The sequence below is a fragment of the Camelina sativa genome, chromosome 3 (assembly GCF_000633955.1).
Source record: "Camelina sativa cultivar DH55 chromosome 3, Cs, whole genome shotgun sequence".
Lineage (NCBI taxonomy): Eukaryota > Viridiplantae > Streptophyta > Magnoliopsida > Brassicales > Brassicaceae > Camelina > Camelina sativa.
Genome location: NC_025687.1, coordinates 28,175,176 through 28,192,135, shown reverse-complemented (window position 1 = coordinate 28,192,135; position 16,960 = coordinate 28,175,176). Strand labels below are relative to the sequence as shown.

At 39.1% G+C, this 16,960-nt stretch overlaps 5 protein-coding genes across 8 annotated transcripts in view; 2 read left to right on the top strand and 3 right to left on the bottom strand.

Moving 5' to 3' along the window:
• LOC104778454 (E3 ubiquitin-protein ligase UPL1-like) overlaps positions 1 to 4,265 on the top strand; it is a 13,941-nt gene extending 9,676 nt beyond the window's left edge. The window contains exons 3-13 of one of the 2 annotated variants that reach the window (XM_010502907.1): positions 172 to 373; positions 457 to 722; positions 816 to 1,084; positions 1,247 to 2,354; positions 2,435 to 2,581; positions 2,690 to 2,770; positions 2,852 to 3,077; positions 3,169 to 3,308; positions 3,503 to 3,609; positions 3,699 to 3,884; positions 3,975 to 4,265. In XM_010502907.1, coding sequence (XP_010501209.1) covers positions 172 to 373; positions 457 to 722; positions 816 to 1,084; positions 1,247 to 2,354; positions 2,435 to 2,581; positions 2,690 to 2,770; positions 2,852 to 3,077; positions 3,169 to 3,308; positions 3,503 to 3,609; positions 3,699 to 3,801 — 2,649 coding nt within the window. In that variant the 3' untranslated portion in view covers positions 3,802 to 3,884; positions 3,975 to 4,265. The remainder of the gene's footprint in view (positions 1 to 171; positions 374 to 456; positions 723 to 815; positions 1,085 to 1,246; positions 2,355 to 2,434; positions 2,582 to 2,689; positions 2,771 to 2,851; positions 3,078 to 3,168; positions 3,309 to 3,502; positions 3,610 to 3,698; positions 3,885 to 3,974) is intronic. The other variant, XM_019244002.1, reaches the window with a different exon arrangement.
• On the bottom strand, positions 4,178 to 6,992 carry LOC104778455 (cellulose synthase-like protein E1). 2 transcript variants are annotated; one of them, XM_010502908.2, is made up of 6 exons: positions 6,134 to 6,992; positions 5,928 to 6,053; positions 5,642 to 5,854; positions 5,351 to 5,557; positions 4,927 to 5,274; positions 4,178 to 4,851 (listed from the first exon to the last, which is right to left on the bottom strand). In XM_010502908.2, exons 1-6 carry the CDS (start codon positions 6,908 to 6,910, stop codon positions 4,306 to 4,308), a joined length of 2,217 nt encoding a protein of 738 aa, XP_010501210.1. In that variant the 5' UTR covers positions 6,911 to 6,992; the 3' UTR covers positions 4,178 to 4,305. The 2 variants fall into 2 exon arrangements, with proteins under 2 accessions (XP_010501210.1, XP_010501211.1); XM_010502909.2 differs by having other exon boundaries at positions 4,189 to 4,851; positions 5,931 to 6,053; positions 6,134 to 6,990.
• LOC104778453 (SEC14 cytosolic factor) lies at positions 7,536 to 10,129 on the bottom strand. The gene is made up of 10 exons (XM_010502906.2): positions 9,837 to 10,129; positions 9,713 to 9,741; positions 9,185 to 9,268; positions 9,033 to 9,086; positions 8,876 to 8,953; positions 8,698 to 8,751; positions 8,555 to 8,614; positions 8,360 to 8,455; positions 8,081 to 8,263; positions 7,536 to 7,994 (listed from the first exon to the last, which is right to left on the bottom strand). The coding sequence occupies exons 1-10, from the start codon at positions 9,889 to 9,891 to the stop codon at positions 7,707 to 7,709; spliced, it is 981 nt and encodes a 326-aa protein (XP_010501208.1). The 5' UTR covers positions 9,892 to 10,129; the 3' UTR covers positions 7,536 to 7,706.
• Positions 12,108 to 14,811, top strand: LOC104778452 (coiled-coil domain-containing protein 22-like). Of its 2 annotated transcripts, none has more exons than XM_010502904.2 (6): positions 12,108 to 12,436; positions 12,800 to 13,198; positions 13,329 to 13,552; positions 13,733 to 13,879; positions 14,063 to 14,287; positions 14,420 to 14,811. In XM_010502904.2, exons 1-6 carry the CDS (start codon positions 12,179 to 12,181, stop codon positions 14,646 to 14,648), a joined length of 1,482 nt encoding a protein of 493 aa, XP_010501206.1. In that variant the 5' UTR covers positions 12,108 to 12,178; the 3' UTR covers positions 14,649 to 14,811. The 2 variants fall into 2 exon arrangements, with proteins under 2 accessions (XP_010501206.1, XP_010501207.1); XM_010502905.2 differs by having other exon boundaries at positions 12,162 to 12,436; positions 12,777 to 13,198.
• Positions 14,914 to 16,954, bottom strand: LOC104778449 (GBF-interacting protein 1-like). Its single transcript, XM_019244001.1, has 5 exons — positions 16,896 to 16,954; positions 16,463 to 16,751; positions 15,978 to 16,206; positions 15,526 to 15,891; positions 14,914 to 15,434 (listed from the first exon to the last, which is right to left on the bottom strand). The coding sequence occupies exons 3-5, from the start codon at positions 16,044 to 16,046 to the stop codon at positions 15,156 to 15,158; spliced, it is 714 nt and encodes a 237-aa protein (XP_019099546.1). The 5' UTR covers positions 16,047 to 16,206; positions 16,463 to 16,751; positions 16,896 to 16,954; the 3' UTR covers positions 14,914 to 15,155.

The following is a 16,960-nucleotide window of genomic DNA, read 5'->3' as shown; positions in this document are numbered from 1 at the left end:
TGATGCCTTGAAATCACTAATCAGGCTATTACGACTAGCACAAGTAAGAGGCACTCCTGTTTTTTCCTAACCTCTTCTAGCAATTATTTCTCAATGCCGAATTGACTAATTTAATTGAAGTATCTCAAGAAACTTTTTATGCTAACAATGATGTTCTTTTTAATGTAACAGCCGTTGGGAAAAAGCCTTCTGCAGAGGCTTCTATTAAATCTATGTGCTCACAGCGGTACAAGAGCAAACCTGGTTCAACTTTTACTGGATATGATTAGGCCAGAGATGGAAACATCACCAAGCGAGTTAGCGATAACTAATCCGCAAAGACTCTATGGCTGTCAATCAAATGTTGTTTATGGTCGATCGCAGCTGTTGAATGGTAGTACTTCCTGCCAAAATTCTTTGTTTGCTATTCTTGCAAGAACCCTGAGCACCGACTGACTTTATTTGTTCTTAACACAGGTCTTCCTCCTTTAGTGTTCCGTCGGGTGCTTGAGGTTTTGACTTACTTGGCGACAAATCATTCTGCTGTTGCTGACATGTTGTTTTACTTTGATTCGTCACTTCTATCCCAGTTGTCAAGCCCAAAAGCCTCTGTATATGAAGGCAAGGGTAAAGAGAAAGTTACTCATGTGGCAGATCCCCGGGATCTGGAGATACCTCTGGTTGTCTTCCTAAAACTGCTTAACCGGCCTCAGCTTTTGCAGAGTACATCTCATCTAGCGCTGGTATGTTTAGCATGATTTTCAGAACAGCAGGTCTTTTCTCATGGCGATTTCATGAAAGTTGTTTTGGTTGTTATTTCATCCGTTTTCTTTCAGGTCATGGGTTTGCTGCAAGTTGTTGTCTACACAGCAGCATCCCGAATTGAGGGTTGGTCTCCGTCATCAGAAGAACCTGAGAAATCAGAAAACAAACTCGTCGGTGAAGAAGCTTCAAGTGAAACACAAAAAGATGCTGAATCTGAGCGAGTGGATGAAGCTGAGCTATCTGTTGCAAGAAGAAAGAATTGTGCTGAAATATATAACATATTCTTGCATTTGCCACAGTCTGACCTCTGCAATCTTTGCATTCTTCTTGGATATGAAGGGTAAGAGACACCCGCCTTCCTTTCTTCAATTCTTTGCGTTCTTTAGCTTCCTCTTTCTTCTTATATATAGTAGTCTACATAATTTGTCTTTTTTTTTTTCCCTTGGTCAGTTATTTCCCTGAATTGCTTTAGACGAACTCACATGTTTTATTACCGTAATAGGTTATCGGATAAAATTTACTCATTAGCGGGAGAGGTACTGAAAAAGTTGGCTACCGTAGATGTGGCTCATCGCAAGTTTTTCACGAAAGAACTCTCAGAATTAGCGAGTGGTTTGAGTGCCTCAACTGTCCGCGAGCTGGCAACACTAAGCAAAACACAGAAGATGAGTCACAGTACAGGTTCCATGGCGGGGGCTTCAATTCTCCGTGTTCTGCAAGTGCTTAGCTCACTAACTTCCCCTATTGAGGGTAGCAATGCGGGAACTGAAAGGGAAACTGAACAGGAGGAACAAAACATTATGAAGAGACTGAATGTGGCATTAGAGCCTTTGTGGCAGGAACTTAGCCAGTGTATCAGTATGACGGAGTTGCAGCTGGATCATACTGCAGCTACAACAAATGTTAACCCCGGAGATCATGTTCTAGGGATCTCTCCTCAGTCCTCTCTTTCTCCTGGAACTCAGAGGCTCCTGCCTCTTATTGAGGCTTTCTTTGTACTCTGTGAAAAGATTCAAACTCCGTCAATGTTACAGCAGGATGCAAATGTGACAGCGGGAGAAGTAAAGGAGTCTTCTGGTCATGGTTCATCATCCAAATCCAGTGTAGATTCTCAGAAAAAGTCTGATGGCTCTGTTACATTTGCAAAGTTTGCGGAGAAGCATAGGCGACTCTTGAATTCATTTGTTAGGCAAAATCCGAGTTTGCTAGAGAAGTCTCTTTCAATGATGCTCAAGGCGCCTAGGCTGATTGATTTTGACAACAAGAAAGCGTACTTCAGGTCAAGAATAAGGCACCAACATGATCAACATATTTCTGGGCCATTGCGTATTAGTGTCCGCCGAGCTTACGTGCTGGAAGATTCGTACAATCAGTTACGTATGCGCTCCCCACAGGATCTGAAGGGACGTCTGAATGTGCAGTTTCAAGGTGAGGAAGGTATTGATGCCGGTGGTCTTACCAGAGAATGGTATCAGTTATTGTCAAGAGTTATATTTGACAAAGGAGCGTTGCTCTTCACTACTGTTGGAAATGATGCCACCTTCCAACCGAATCCCAATTCTGTTTATCAAACTGAGCATCTATCATACTTCAAATTTGTTGGTCGCATGGTAATATATCAGGACCTTCTCAATGCAATGTCGGGATTTTTGTTTTTGGTCTCTCTGATGTGTTTGTGATGTCATTGCAGGTGGCAAAGGCATTGTTTGATGGGCAGCTTTTGGATGTCTATTTCACTCGTTCCTTTTACAAGCACATTCTCGGTGTGAAGGTGACTTATCATGACATTGAGGCGGTGGATCCTGATTACTACAAGAATTTGAAGTGGCTATTAGAGGTTTGAGGACCTAGCCTTTATTTACCTTTATCTATTACAAAGCTCAAAAATTCAAATCAGGTCCTGCTTTTTGAGACTTACATGTGTCCCTTTTTTCTGTTCATTCAGAATGATGTGAGCGACATACTCGACCTCACATTTAGTATGGACGCAGATGAGGAGAAACATATTCTTTACGAAAAGACTGAGGTGTGTGCTGATAGATGTTCTTTTATGTGCTTAATCCCAAAGTGCCTACTATATTGAATTTGATCTATCTTTGATGCAAAGGTGATGGACTATGAGCTTAAACCTGGAGGACGAAACATACGGGTAACAGAAGAAACAAAACATGAGTATGTTGACCTTGTGGCCGGCCACATACTTACCAATGCTATTCGGCCTCAAATCAACGCCTTCCTCGAGGGCTTTAATGAATTGATACCTCGTGAGCTTGTATCGATTTTCAACGATAAAGAGCTTGAGCTCCTAATCAGTGGGTTGCCTGAGATTGACTGTAAGTTGGATTCTGTTGTTCAATATTGTTGTATCTACTTATTTGCTTATGCATTAAGTATTATGACATTTGTTATTTCGTCTTTTTTTAGTTGATGATCTAAAAACCAATACCGAGTATACCAGCTACACGGCAGGATCCCCAGTTATTCATTGGTTCTGGGAAGTCGTTAAAGCTTTTAGCAAAGAAGACATGGCTAGATTTCTTCAATTTGTCACCGGAACATCAAAGGTATACCAATATTAGCTAGCTTTCGTCCGAGTCACTTGAGATGTTCTTTTTAAAATATATCTGTCATTGTTTTTTTTTTCTTTCTGGTTGGTTGATGATCTCGATCTCCTTCCTCTCTTTCCCTTTCTGAAAGGCTACAGAAACGTAAAAAGGAAAGATTATTTTTGTTTAACAAGCGATGTTTCTGTTTTCAGGTTCCTTTGGAAGGCTTCAAGGCACTGCATGGTATTTCTGGCCCTCAAAGACTACAAATCCACAAAGCATATGGAGCTCCGGAGCGGCTGCCATCAGCTCATACATGGTTAGAAATCATTACGAAACCTTTTTCAGTTAAATGATTAATTTTTGACTTTCTCGCTAAATATGTTTGCCAATTTTGTTCTGTTGCAGTTTTAACCAACTAGACCTCCCTGAGTATCAGTCTAAGGAACAACTACAGGAACGCTTGCTACTTGCCATTCATGAAGCGAGTGAAGGTTTTGGGTTTGCCTGAACAAAGCTTTTTTCTGGAAACCGTCACCTTTATAATCAGTGGAAAACCCATCAATCCTTCATTATTTTGACTCCTCTGTACATGTAAGTAAGCTTCACACTTGTACATATTTTAGATTTACCCATAAATTGCTTAGTCTCGAAATCTCAAGATTTCACTTGTTTTGTGGCCAGATCTCGAAGATTTTCAGGCAGGATAAGGAGAAAGAGCTTTTGATTAAAGACTGCAGCAGAATGAATAGAAAACTCAAGGGGGCTATTTTTGTTTGTCCATATATGTTAGTATTAGTCTATTGTTAGGGTTTCTCTCTCTCTCTCTCTCTCTCTCTCTCTCTCTCTCTCTCCTTAGATTTTGTAAATCAAAAATCTTTTTAAAAGAGTTGCAAACTTCCCAAATATTATAGTATTAGTTGAATATTTGCTATCCATTTTATAGTAGCAAAATAAGATATGAAAATTACACAAGTTCTCATTATTTTAAACACACTACTGACTCCTTAATCCCTTATAAAAACGCTAAACAGGTGCATGCAGATAAAGCTATAACAACTGATTTAACAGTAACGCTCGTCGGCATCTTCCCTTTGTCTTTCCTCAACAACATTCCTTCATACAAAGGCCAGTTTATGACAACAAGTATCCCTGTTATCACAAATTGAAAACCCATCGTCTTAAAATCTCCACCGTCTCCAGAAGCAAGTCTCATAACCGCTGCGGCGAAGCAGAAGAGATTGAGCATGCCGAGTGTTCCAAGGAGGAGAAACATTGGAGACTCCACTCCAAACTCCATTACCTCATCCTTGTATCTCTCTGCTGCTTCTTCATCTGCTACTTTCGATGTTATCACAAATGCTGACTCTGAAACACCAAGTAGCTTCATAATCGTGTCCGTGAATCCGAAAAGAAACGAGCTTGTTCTTCTATATAGCCACACCCTTTGCTCGTTCCACCATCCACGGAACGTCCCTCCACACCACAGGAACTCCGCTAAGCTGTAGGCGTTAACTACCACAGTGACGTATCCAAACGGGATAAACCACGAGCTTGAGACCTGGTTATATTCAAATACCCCCTATGTGACTCCGAGTTCATACCGAAACAAAAAAAAACAGAGGAAATATATTACCTTTGGAAACAGAGGAATGCCTTTGAAGAGGCAGAGAAAAGTCAAAACAGAGTAAACGAGGACAGGTACTGACGATGGAGCCCAAAGGCAATAGCAACAGTAACCAAGTATCAGCCCTAAACCGATCTTTCCTTTTCCATACCAAACTGGACTATACTCCGAAAGTAGAACCTGAAAGTCTCCCTCTGACCATCTCCTATGCTGCACAAGCATCTGATGCAAATTGGTCGGGGCTACCCCGAGAAAATCTTTCTTTTCCGGGTTCAAGAAGGCTGATTTCCATCCGCGACACTGAATCGCTAAACCAGTTATAACATCCTCTACCGGGCAACCGTATTTCACACCCATCTGCCATGCAAAGGGATAGTGGCTGAGTAAAAGAAACAGTCGGAGTAAGTGAGTATTATTGATCACACTGCCATACCTCTTTCCCCCATTGAGTGTTTGCCTCATAAGTGCAGCTCGCGAGATCCTTAATCATCTCAGGCTCTATCATTTCTTGAACTTTCTCAGATTTTACTTCTTCTTCTTCTTCTCCATACTTTCTTCCACATATCACATCTCTTCTGTGAAAGCAGCCAGTTCCTATGTATAACGGACCACCATTTCCATCCAATCCAATAAACTCCACCTGTTTTTTTATTCACATCCCAAAACATTAAAGTTAAGAAATCCATAATCTGTCTAGTTTTAATGTGGTTTCTTGTTAACTTACATCCACTCCTACTCGCATCATGGTTGCATACAAATCATTCCTTGTGACGTTGTCAAAACACTGCGGAAACTGCACGAAAGCAATCTCTTTTCCTTCTTTCTCATCAAGAAGAATGCAGAGAGCATCGCGTGCTGACTTTGAGTTGTTTGCGTACATATCACAGTCCAAGTTAAGTATGATTTTCCCACAAGTTATCTTCGAAGAAACCCTCAGCTGTGTAAGAGAATTAAACAAACGAAGTCACATTAGAGATTAAAATTTCTTGTGAAACAAGCCAAGTTACCACTACCAATGCGTTCATGGCTCCAGCCTTGAAGTTGTGATGATGTTGAGGTCTCTTCTCTCTCGATAAATACACCAACGTTGGTATTTCTATGGCTATTGTATTCTCTTCTCTTCCGTCTACCAATATCTGATATGTAAATAAATAAATAAACATTTAGATTTAAAAAAAAAAAAAAAACAGAACATTACTAAAAAACCAATACTTACTTGAAGAATGGTTCCATGGTTTCTTCGGGTAGCGTCAGCATCCCACTGCGTAAACCCTTCACCGTACTTCAACCGTGCCTCCTCCGGTACTCGTCCGAGTCTTGACGCCGTTTCAATCCTCGCCGCCATTTCTCTGTACAACTCAGCCACCTCTTCAGCTGTAGAATCAAGACCATTTCCCTTGGAAGACAAGTAAGCCGCCGGAGATGTCGGCTCAACGTTGAACCTCTTGCAGAACGGAACCCAAGTTTTAGCAAACTCAGCCGCCTCCGTGAGAGCATAGAACGTGAGCTCAGAGCCACCGTCATCTGAAAGATACACGGCGAGTTTCTCCGGTGGATAGTCGAGAGCCGCCACAGATAAGACTGTGTTGACCACCATCAACGGCGGCTCGATCACCGGATCCGCCGTGCAGACAAAAACGTCAAGCCTCGGGAGATCGTTTCCATATCTCCGGGAGAGTCTATCGGGGAAGGTGAATCGCCAAACCGGATTCCACCGGGAAGATTGTGTGACCACCCAATACAAACCGAACCAAATCTCCGCAACCAACATAACGAACCAGATCAATCGATCTATACCGGTCCGGTTAACATCAATCTTTATCGGTACAGTCACTCTGTAGAACCAAATCAAACAGATACACGCAAAAACCGAGACTGAGAAAACCCGGTACGCAATCACTCTTCCGGTTTTCCTCCTGGTCTCAAAAAGCGGTTCACTGTGGCCATCATGAACCGGTTTGCACCTGTTATCATCTTCCTTTCCCATGGCCATGGTTTGTTTTATCTCTTTGAAGCGACCACCGAGTGTAAATGAAAAACGTAAGAGGAGAAGTGTCTCTCAGACAAGTGGAAAGGTTAGGACTTTATATACGAACCAAACTTGTGGTGGCCGTAAGTTTGGACATTGTCGTGTGGATCTCGAGACATTAGCTTACGTCACTGGAACTGTCAGCTACAATGTTTCTATTACAGTCAAATAATGGAAGGTAGCGTCAATGATTATCTATCTTTTGAGATTACAATAATCTTATCAACAACCAAAAAGAGTGCTAAAAGCAAATGGTTGGTTATGACATTTCAAAAGAGTAGCCAAGTTTGCTTTTTATTTCGTATCTATCTTGAACTGGATCAAATCCAGTTATCTTTGGTTTCACAACTGATCCACTGACTGGGATCAAAGGGTAAGCAACAAATGGGTGATATTAAAGGACGACACTGCACTTTTGGCATCACAAGTGTCGGTGGAGTCTTTCAATGGTGAAAGAATCAAGAAGCATGCAGATTTGCAATCTGGTTTACGTGAAAGGAACTGTTAAAAGAAGTAAGAAACAAGAGCAAGAAGAAGTATATAAATAGAAATGAGTTCTATATAAAAATATATATATTAGATCAGAAGATCCATCCCGAAGAAATTGTGTTTCATCTTTTTAAAACAAAAGCTGCATCTAGCTGATGCAAGCAAATTTAGTAATACAAGTAAAGGTGATCTTATCTTAAATACTGCTCATCAACCAGAGACAAATCCCGGTCTTTTATATGAAACTCGTGTTATAAGGGGCCAAGAGAAATCAGATCTTGTGGTCATTCCCAAGCTTCTGGAACTCAGTTTCTAAGGTATCAAAGATCTTGTTGCCTTCGGAGTCTGGCTCAGGGAACTTTACGTGGACTGAACCATGTCTGATCGGTGCATTTGTCCCTTTAACCAGAAGAGCCTGTTGCTTGACATAATCGTAAAGGTCTTGGTGGAAAGAGTTATCCAAAGAGAAACAGTTGTCTGATGTTCCGTTTGAGATATGCCTACCAGATCCAGACCCTTCTCTTCTACAGAAATGTGGGAGAGACTCATAGTCCATTATCTGCATATCAAAAGGTTAAAAATCTTTCAGTCTTCTTGCACAAAGAGTGACACTTCTTCTCTCCTTGGGGAAAATAAATTGCTTACCTTCAGCAACTCATCTTTCCCGCAGCCTTTCAGCACTTGAATCTTCTTCTTTGTTCTCTCTTGCAACAGAGGCTTTATGGTTTTCCAACAAGCAGAGAATATGTACGGGACATTGACAACATAATATGTCTCAGTCTTCTCTGGATAGTTCAAATCATCTATTGTGGTTATTGCAGTCATTAACTGCAGAAAGAAAAGGAAAAAAAAATCAATACATGTGGTGGAAAAAGAACCAAAGTTACAAATCACAAGTAAATGCAATTAGGACATTGTTAATACCTTAATTTGACTTAGAGCTGAAAGCTTTAAACCAGACATATCCAAAATTTTCAAACAAGTGCAGATTGGTCGTCCCTGTTTCTTTGAAGCAGATGGCTACAACAAAGAAAAATACACCAACAAAATTACATTTATAAAAAAAAAAAACAAGCACATGAGAGGAGGAGTAGGAAAGAAGAAGTTATTTGGTCTTACCAATATCACACGATCACGGTACTCATTCATTTGAATGTGAGACTGTACATAGTAGTGGACCTGAATGAAGGATAAAGAAAGCCTACGGTTAGAGTTTCAACTTCATATCAAGTCTCTTAGTGGAAAATGATAGAGATGCTTACTGAGGCTTTGTCATATGTGCTAAGCCCCACACCAATTGCAATGACAGGGAGACCCTAAATAAAAGTCAAATGATTTGAGTTGGATCAAACATGTAGTGATGCTTTTAAAATTCAAAAAGTTAAAGAAAGAAAGAAAGGAAGAAAGAAAGTTAGAAAGGGACACCCAAAATAGTAGTACCTCTTTTGAGTAACCAGATACACCGACAAGCTGTGTGTCTCTGATTGCTCTGTACAGGTCAACAGGAACAATGGGTTTCTGCAAGAAAAAAATAATCAAATGATCAGATGAGATCTAAGGTTTCACAGAACTAGATAAACAAAAGCTGAAAACTCACTGTTAGAATCTTGTCGATCTCGTTTTGAGTCCTCCATTCTAAACACTCGAGCAACTGTAACACTTGCAGTCATTAGTTTACAACGCCCGAAGAAGCTATTTTAAGATATCAAAACACAGTCTAAATTAGGTGAAAAGCAATCAGATTTAAACCATTTTATGAGCTTTCTGAACATTCCAATCCCTGGCTTTAAGAAAGCGTATCAAAGTCTCTGTTGGATACCCTTGATGAATGTTCTGCAGCATAACACAAGCACACTCATAAATTGCACCATACTATATACCAAATGGGGTCTTTTCTCAAGCTATAGACGACATAAGATCCAAGATTACATATGAAACCCCAACTGAAAACTCTAGATCAATCAATGATCTAAACTACAACTCCACAGATCCAACAACATTGAATCAAAACGGATCTAACGCAAAGAGAGAGAGAGACTTATATATAAAGCATGAATCAAGTCTAGATCCAGATCACTCAAAAACCAATCAAATACACAAGACACGGAAAAAAAGGGATTCTTTTTATCTTGGGTTTGGTTGGAACCCTATTTACAGAAAAGTAATCCCCCAAGATCGAAAGAAGCAATCTTTGGTTCAAGAAGCAAAAAGAGTTGAGAAGTTGAATCTTTCTTTCAAAGAATCTAAAAAGAGAGAAAAGCAAGTAAATTTACTAACCCGATACGGCTCTCTCAGTGAATCATCAACTGTCAATACCAGACGCAAGAAAAATAAAGTAAAATTAGCTCAAAATTAGTCGGCGATCTTCAAACAAAAGTAAAGCTTAAACAAAACAACACACCGTCTTCCATTAAAGCACGCAATTGCTTGATAGCTTCTTCATTAGTGATGCTCATTTCTTTCTTTCTCTCTCTCTCTCTCTCTCTCTCTCTCTCTAGATAGAGAGATCTCAGCTCAGGTCGGATTTGAAGAAAACAAAAGTTTCAGCGCAAAATCGAAAAGAGGGTTTAAATCTCTCTGCTGATCTCACGGATAATAGTGCCTCCGAGGAGAAGTGAGAGAAAGAGATTAAAAAAAAAAAAAGGTTCTTTATGGAGCCAAGAGATTAAAAATAAAAACTTTAGAGAGAGAGAGAGAGAGAGAGAGACCAGTTAAGTTCTTCTCTCTTCTTCTTCTTCAAGAATCGAAGAGACCAAAGAGTTAGAATAAATACCACCACCATAAATAATAATACCGTATCAGCACGATATGATATTATGATGTTTTCCTTGTAATAAAAATTGCACAAAAAAATAAATAAATAAATAACAATTTAAAAGTTTTCCAATTTTAACACATCTTTACGAATATCGAGCAACCCCTTACTTTTTCTTTTTTTCCATTTTCTGAATATTTTTAAATTTTGTATTTTTTATTTACTTTAAGAAAAGTCAAGTGAGAATCTACTTTACTAATTTTAATGACTTTTTCCAGGCGTAAAACACACTAGGTAACTCCATAAATGTTTTGTTGATTGATTACTAATTGTGAAAAATTAGAGACAGTTGATGATAAATTGACGCACATGCTCCTAAATTAAATATGCCATATAATAAATATATATGGAATCGAGTTCTTTCGAATTTTTTGATCGTTGATATCCAATACATACGCACTACCAAAAACTTAAAAATAAGGACATGTACTACTCCACAATATAATATACTATATGTTAGATACTTCTTTTGATATGAACCAAAATAAAATATTTAAAAAATAGTTTGCTTGAGATTGCAACTAAAAAGAGAATAAGATGCATGCTCCATAGTCCATACAATGTTTCGTAAGGTAGATTAACAAAACTAATTATTTTTTAACAAATATTATACTAGTAAGTAAAATTCAAAAAAAATAAATAAAGAAACATAAATGTCCATGAGCCATGTGTTAGTTCTCCTCTCATTCAATCACAAAAACTTAAAGACCCCATTATGTGAGTCATATGACACATGCATCATCATCGTCAATCAACCATCTTCTTCCTGATCTTACCTTTTTTCTCTTTTTATTATTATTTTTTTTTCTGTCGGTTTTTTTTTTCCCTTTTGATCTAACGAATAAATATATAATGATTTTTAATATCCTCACAACATATTCCTATATTCCGTTTTGAAAAACAATGCTTCCAAAATATGAAAATAGTGAAATTGGACCTAACATGTGGCGCACTTATAAAAAAAAAATTATTATACCGTTCAAGATATAATTTTCTCCGAATGCTTTTATCATACATGATCTTTTTATGCCCCTCAAAAAACTGAATTTATATTTTTAAAAAGAGGAAAATTTTCAGTACTTCAAGTGGTTAATTATCATTCAATATATATTTATAGAAGATATACAGAATGAGCAAAGAAAACGTAAAGTTATTCAATATTTACCATGTGGAAATGCATGCTAAAAAATGATCATGATCCATTAATTAGTTACTCTTAAGTCTTAACATAAATATATAGATAGCCTCATGTGAGAAGAAACACCATAATTATTGATCATAGCAGCTCTCTTAGTTTAATCCTTATGCTCAACTGTGAAGCACTAAAGAGTCTCATGCACCCTAACAACTCAAGAAATCCTAATCATTTATCCTTTAACCCTAATTAATCATACAAGTATCTTTTTTAATCTCAAGATGATATTTTTCTTTAACGAAACTACCTCCCCCATTCATTCTCGTGTGTGACGAGATACATCTTTAGAGAGTAGTCCTAACTCTTTCACATGAATCGCCTCTATTTTAGTATAGTACTTGTGTTTCCTACTCATCATTCTCCTTGGAATTGAAGTCTCAAAACCGCAGGGAACATGCATTAGTTAAAGTCTCTTCCACGGTTGGTTGTGTGGGTTGTGGCAATAAGCCAATAACCCACACTGTCTTATTTGTGTCACGAATCACGATAGATGTTTAGTAAATCGAAGATGTCACAAATAAATGTATAGAAAGATCCCGTTTCAAAGCATAAACTAGGATTAATAAGAAGACGTTGCTACAGTCAACTCTTCATTTTTATTACTTTTTACCGTTAATTTTATCATTTCGAAAACGGTGTCGTATAGCTGCTGACGGAACAAACAGTTGTGTTGTGTGTTTCTTCTTCCATTCCATTGTTGTTTGTTGGGTTGGGTCTTTTGAAGAGAAGAAGTATGGAGGAATCGCGAGATATACTGATGTCAACGCTGATCGAATCTGGGGTTTTGATTCCCGGAGATTTCTCTTCCGTCGGCGAATTTTCCCCGGAGGCGTTGGTATCGATCTGTGCTCAGTTGCTCAATCTCATTGACCCATCGGCGTCGCTTTGCGATGAGCTCCCTGATTCTCTCCCCGATAGGTTCAGGATCTGCTCCGATATCGCTCATACTGTGAAGAATCTAGGCTACATCAGCGAAATGAGCTATTATAAGGTAATACATATCATCTCATCACTCCCCCTCTTTAGATCGTCTTCGAGAATCTAAGAATTTTTTATTGGTTGATAGGATAGGGCGTTTCGTCTTTTGATTAAAGGAATTGACTTTAGGGTTCAATATCTCTGAAAGAGTCATGCTTTTACAGTGCAATTTGTAGATTAAATGTGGGTGTTCTTTCTATTTCTGAGTCTGCAATGACATGAGAGTGGAAGGTGCTGTGAGTATGTGAGATGGTTTCTTGAGAGCTGTGATAGTCCTTTTGGTCTTCGTTAGAGTCTTCTCGTTCTGGCTTGTGTGGCTCTTCTTATATGTGTGACATCATATGCTGAAACAGATTGTATGTGTTGCTTGCGGCAGTTTCTGCATCCATCTGAAGATGACTCGTATAGGTTGGTTAGGTTTCTGGTTGAGAGGCTTTCGGAGAAAAACGAAGGGTTGGAAACTTCCCCAGCTGGTGATTTAGCTAGTAGGTCCAAGATGGAAACTTTCAGAGATAATGTACAAGACATGATGGTGAAGGATGAGACTTTTGATATGCATATACAAAAGGTTGAAGCTGTCCTTAAAGATCTTACAATGACTACTGAAATCTCCCATTTACCAGACTCTCGTGCAAAAGATACATCAACCAGTGGTTCCGCCAATGTTGACATTTTCCCCATAAAGACAGAGGATCCTGTTAATGATGTACCATCAGATCTTTCTTTAAGAGAGTCATCTAGATATGAAGATAGTTCTTACAAAGACCCGTCTGAGGTACTGTTTCTTCTGCTTATTGTGGGCTTATCTCTTCTTTTTTTGTATATGGGCATGTGTTTGAACAGTTATTTTAAATCCGTTTTATGAATGCTGATGGCTTAAACTTTATCATTCTTATGCTTTGTAGACAAATTTTGGGACTGTTGAGTTACAAAATCAACATAATTTACTCTTGGAGGAACTGGACTCTGGATCTTCAGAGTTATTTAGTCTTGACAGCGAGCTGGAGTTATTAAAGATGGCGGCGGAGAGGTTATTGGCAGACAAAAAGACGGGTGGGTCATATCTCGAACAGCTTAGTCAACAACTGGTGATCAAAAGGCGTAATATCACGGATATTAAAAAGCAATGGTATGAACACTTTTCTATCATTTTCAAGTTGAAAGCATCCATGCATTCAGTTTCACGGGAAACCACAGGACTTGATAACTTGAAATATATATGTAAAATCCCTGTATGTGTAAATGGATGTAGACATTGGGGGAGCACTATGTATAGCATGATTACTAAGTATATCATGTCTTCCTTCAGGGACGATGTAAGGTTGACTTTGGAAACTAAAAAGCTACGTCTCTTGGACCAACTTCATGTTGAGGAACCAGAGGCTAAAGAGAAATTCCATAAGTTGAGAAAGACTGAACTGGATTTACAATCTCTCTCATCAGAAATTCAAAAGAGGTAACCAGAAAACTCTTACTACATGGCTCTTCACTGTCTGTGATTTTGACTTTGTGATTTTGGCAATTAGAGATATATGTTTCTTAAGTTCTTTTCTGGGTGTATAACTAAGTGTGCCTGTGACCTCGATCAGGTTGTTATTGACTCTCGTATCATTTTAATGTGTTAATCTTTTCCTGACAGGGAAGATGAACGTTGTAACCTATACAATGAACTTGAGAGGCAGCCAAAAGCAGCGCCTCGGAAATCTTATATCCATGGGATTAAAGAAATAACTAAAAACAGCCGTAAACTGGACACTGATATTCAGAGGATTTCAGGGGAGACCAGGGAGCTACAATTAGAGAGTAACTCAATCCGCGAACGCCTGCACCGATCATATGCTGTTGTGGATGAAATAGTTACAAGGTATGAGCTTTTGGTCTCACATACAGTATTTGAATCGTCTGCTCAGATGTACACCAAAAGAAAAGTTGCCATGTCGCTCACATGTATACCCTTCTATAACGTGATGATGAGGACGGTTTTCTTTTTCTGCAGGGAAGTGAGAAGAGACCCAGCGGTACGACAGGTCTACAAGCTACTGACCAGTATTCACAGTATTTTTGAGCAAATCTCTGAGAAAATTCTCATGACTGATCGGTTTAGAAGAGAAACAGCCGATTATGAAAAGAAGTTGGGGTCCATCACAGCTCGAGGCATGAGTTTAGAGAAACTACAAGCCGATCTGGATGCCATCAGGAAAGAAAACGATAGCTTAAAGAAATGACCATGTGGTCAAGGAAGTTGGATTAAAACATTTTTTGTAGAGTTTTGAGGTCATCAGAGAATCATCCGTTGATGTGCTTTAAAATTTTGAGGAAGTGTTTATATACAGGAATGTGTTATCTTTTCTCAGGTATATGAAAATATTTCTGATTTGATCTCGACTACTAAAGAGAGCCTAAAGCTGATTCGGTTAAGTCTATGTTTGTAAAAGCTCGGGAATTCAGACAAACCAGGCATGCATATAAGAGAGGCTGCATCTTTCAAAAAATTATTCCATAGGGATCATCCAATACATTCTTTTATGTATTTTTCTGTATGGTTTCACAACAAAAAAATGTGGCAAAAGGTTTGCTACTATGATGCACATCTTCATCCTTCTTGTAATTGTCAACCTAATTCTATGGGGATGATGGTTCCTAAGTATTTACACCCAAAAATCCAGACTTTAACATCTCTATTAAGCGTTTGATGTGTAACTCTGTACCCCCTTGAGCTAATATTTGTTGACTTAATTCGTTGGGGCAGCTTGATGTTGCTGATAAGCGATGTGCCCGTGTCCTATGGGTTCAGCCATAGCCGTTGTGGTGTGTGGCCCTGGCGGTAAAGTCTGATATGTAATTGAAGCAGCGGTCATGGGCAGTGTTGGTTGGTGTATTCCCATGAGGCCACCATGACCACCCTGCATAACTGGAAAACCGAGTGGCGGACCTTGGAATGCTAAGTTGTACATTGGATTCACCTGCAGGTTGCCAAATCCCTGTCCAATCCATGCAGCTGCACTTTCAGTCTGCAACAACAATATAATGTACACCACTGTTAAAATATATATAGTCTACATATATATCATTGCAAGGATACAACAATAAAAAAAAACTGACCAGGCGTGATGCATTTTCTTCACTATGGATAGAATTTAAGGCGGTTGCAGATGGGATGTGAGTAGCAACAGTGGAAGAAGCTTGTAGGGATGGATTTGTGGGGGAAGGGTTTTCGGTGTTGCCGACATGAGAAGGTGCTGTGAGAGCAGCTCCTGGTGGAAAATAAGACTGCTGAGGGATCCCGTTTGGGTTCACAAACTGGTGAATGTACGGCGGTGGTATATAAAACTGTGAGTAATAGGGACTGTAAGGGAAGAAATTGGGAGGGTATTGCTGCCTATAAAGATTTGCCTGTTGAGAGGCTGCTGCTGCTATGGAGCCCTGATCTGGAGGATATGATACTAATGGAATAGCTGGCGCTCCAGGCTGCAATTTGAAAGAAAAAAACAGTTATCAACACCAAATAAAGGAATTGTTTGACTGCATATAATGTGACAAGATATTCCACGTGCCTGAGTCTCTGCTGCTTCTGTGTTTACAGGTTGGCCTAATGCTGATATAGAGGGGAAAAAACCAAACATACTGAGTGGAGCTTCTTGACCATAAGCAATTTGATGAGTTTCTGTGTTTGAAAAAGCTTCCTCCTTCAGTACTTCTTCTACAGGTTGGACAATGTCAGCTCCAGGTGCCAAATTTGAGATTCCATGATCCTTATCTTCAGAAAAAGTTGATGCTTCTTCTCTGCACAGGAAGGTATGGTAATGAAATCGAAACACGAAATTTGAGATTTAAAAGGATAAGCCAACAAAAAACAGATTACACCTCGACTAATATATTACAAGGAAAGACCTTCCCATTTCCAAAATTGAACTTGAAAAATGCTTATTTGAGTAGTCTCACTTAACTGAAACCCAGAGTAGTGTGTTTGAATAGAGATTGCAGTAGGTCAATAACTAAAGAAGAGAATATGTAGAGTGAAAGTACTTTAGTCACCAACCTGGCAGAAGCAACCCCAGGGATACCATTGGTAGTGGGAGAAGGTTCCCTCTCATCATCCCCTGTCCCATGAGACGACTCAAAATTTGAGTCATCCCGGCCACTGGCACCATTGTTAGAAGATGCCTCGTTCACAAAATTGGAATCAAAACTGCCAAATGTCAGACCATTTTGCAGTAGTTTGGCATCCTGAAGGTGGAAAGGAAATGTTACGTGTGATCGTTCGCTAAGATCTGACTTGAGAAGCGTTTGAGTTTTGACTTTATTGGATGCAGTCTCAATTTCTGCGACTGTAACACAAAGAAACCAGAAGCTGAATCAAATACCAGGCCATAGTTGCTGCACCATTACTGACTTAACTAGACAACATAATAAACTGAAAACTACTTCGATGAAGAATTTGATGCAAACTCAAGATTGATAAGTCAATACACCTTGATCTGACTGGCTACTGCAATGGGAAGCGGAAATCAAAGAAGGATCATCTTGAACTTCATGA

Bases quoted from the DNA above. Each gene is read 5' to 3' on its own strand.
- LOC104778452 (XM_010502904.2), top strand. From the start codon at position 12,179: ATGGAGGAATCGCGAGATATACTGATGTCAACGCTGATCGAATCTGGG. The intron at 13,553-13,732 runs GTATGAACACTT...GTCTTCCTTCAG, and splicing joins ACGGATATTAAAAAGCAATG to GGACGATGTAAGGTTGACTT. The intron at 13,880-14,062 runs GTAACCAGAAAA...TTTTCCTGACAG, and splicing joins TCATCAGAAATTCAAAAGAG to GGAAGATGAACGTTGTAACC.
- LOC104778453 (XM_010502906.2), bottom strand. From the start codon at position 9,891: ATGAGCATCACTAATGAAGAAGCTATCAAGCAATTGCGTGCTTTAATG. The intron at 9,742-9,836 runs GTGTGTTGTTTT...TGGTATTGACAG, and splicing joins GCGTGCTTTAATGGAAGACG to TTGATGATTCACTGAGAGAG. The intron at 7,995-8,080 runs GTAAGCAATTTA...TTTGATATGCAG, and splicing joins GGAAAGATGAGTTGCTGAAG to ATAATGGACTATGAGTCTCT.
- LOC104778449 (XM_019244001.1), bottom strand. From the start codon at position 16,046: ATGTTTGGTTTTTTCCCCTCTATATCAGCATTAGGCCAACCTGTAAAC. The intron at 15,892-15,977 runs GCACGTGGAATA...TTCAAATTGCAG, and splicing joins CAGAAGCAGCAGAGACTCAG to CCTGGAGCGCCAGCTATTCC. The intron at 15,435-15,525 runs GTCAGTTTTTTT...TTGTTGTTGCAG, and splicing joins AAGAAAATGCATCACGCCTG to ACTGAAAGTGCAGCTGCATG.
- LOC104778455 (XM_010502908.2), bottom strand. From the start codon at position 6,910: ATGGCCATGGGAAAGGAAGATGATAACAGGTGCAAACCGGTTCATGAT. The intron at 5,558-5,641 runs GTAAGTTAACAA...ATAAAAAAACAG, and splicing joins TGATGCGAGTAGGAGTGGAT to GTGGAGTTTATTGGATTGGA. The intron at 4,852-4,926 runs GTAATATATTTC...GAATATAACCAG, and splicing joins GCATTCCTCTGTTTCCAAAG to GTCTCAAGCTCGTGGTTTAT.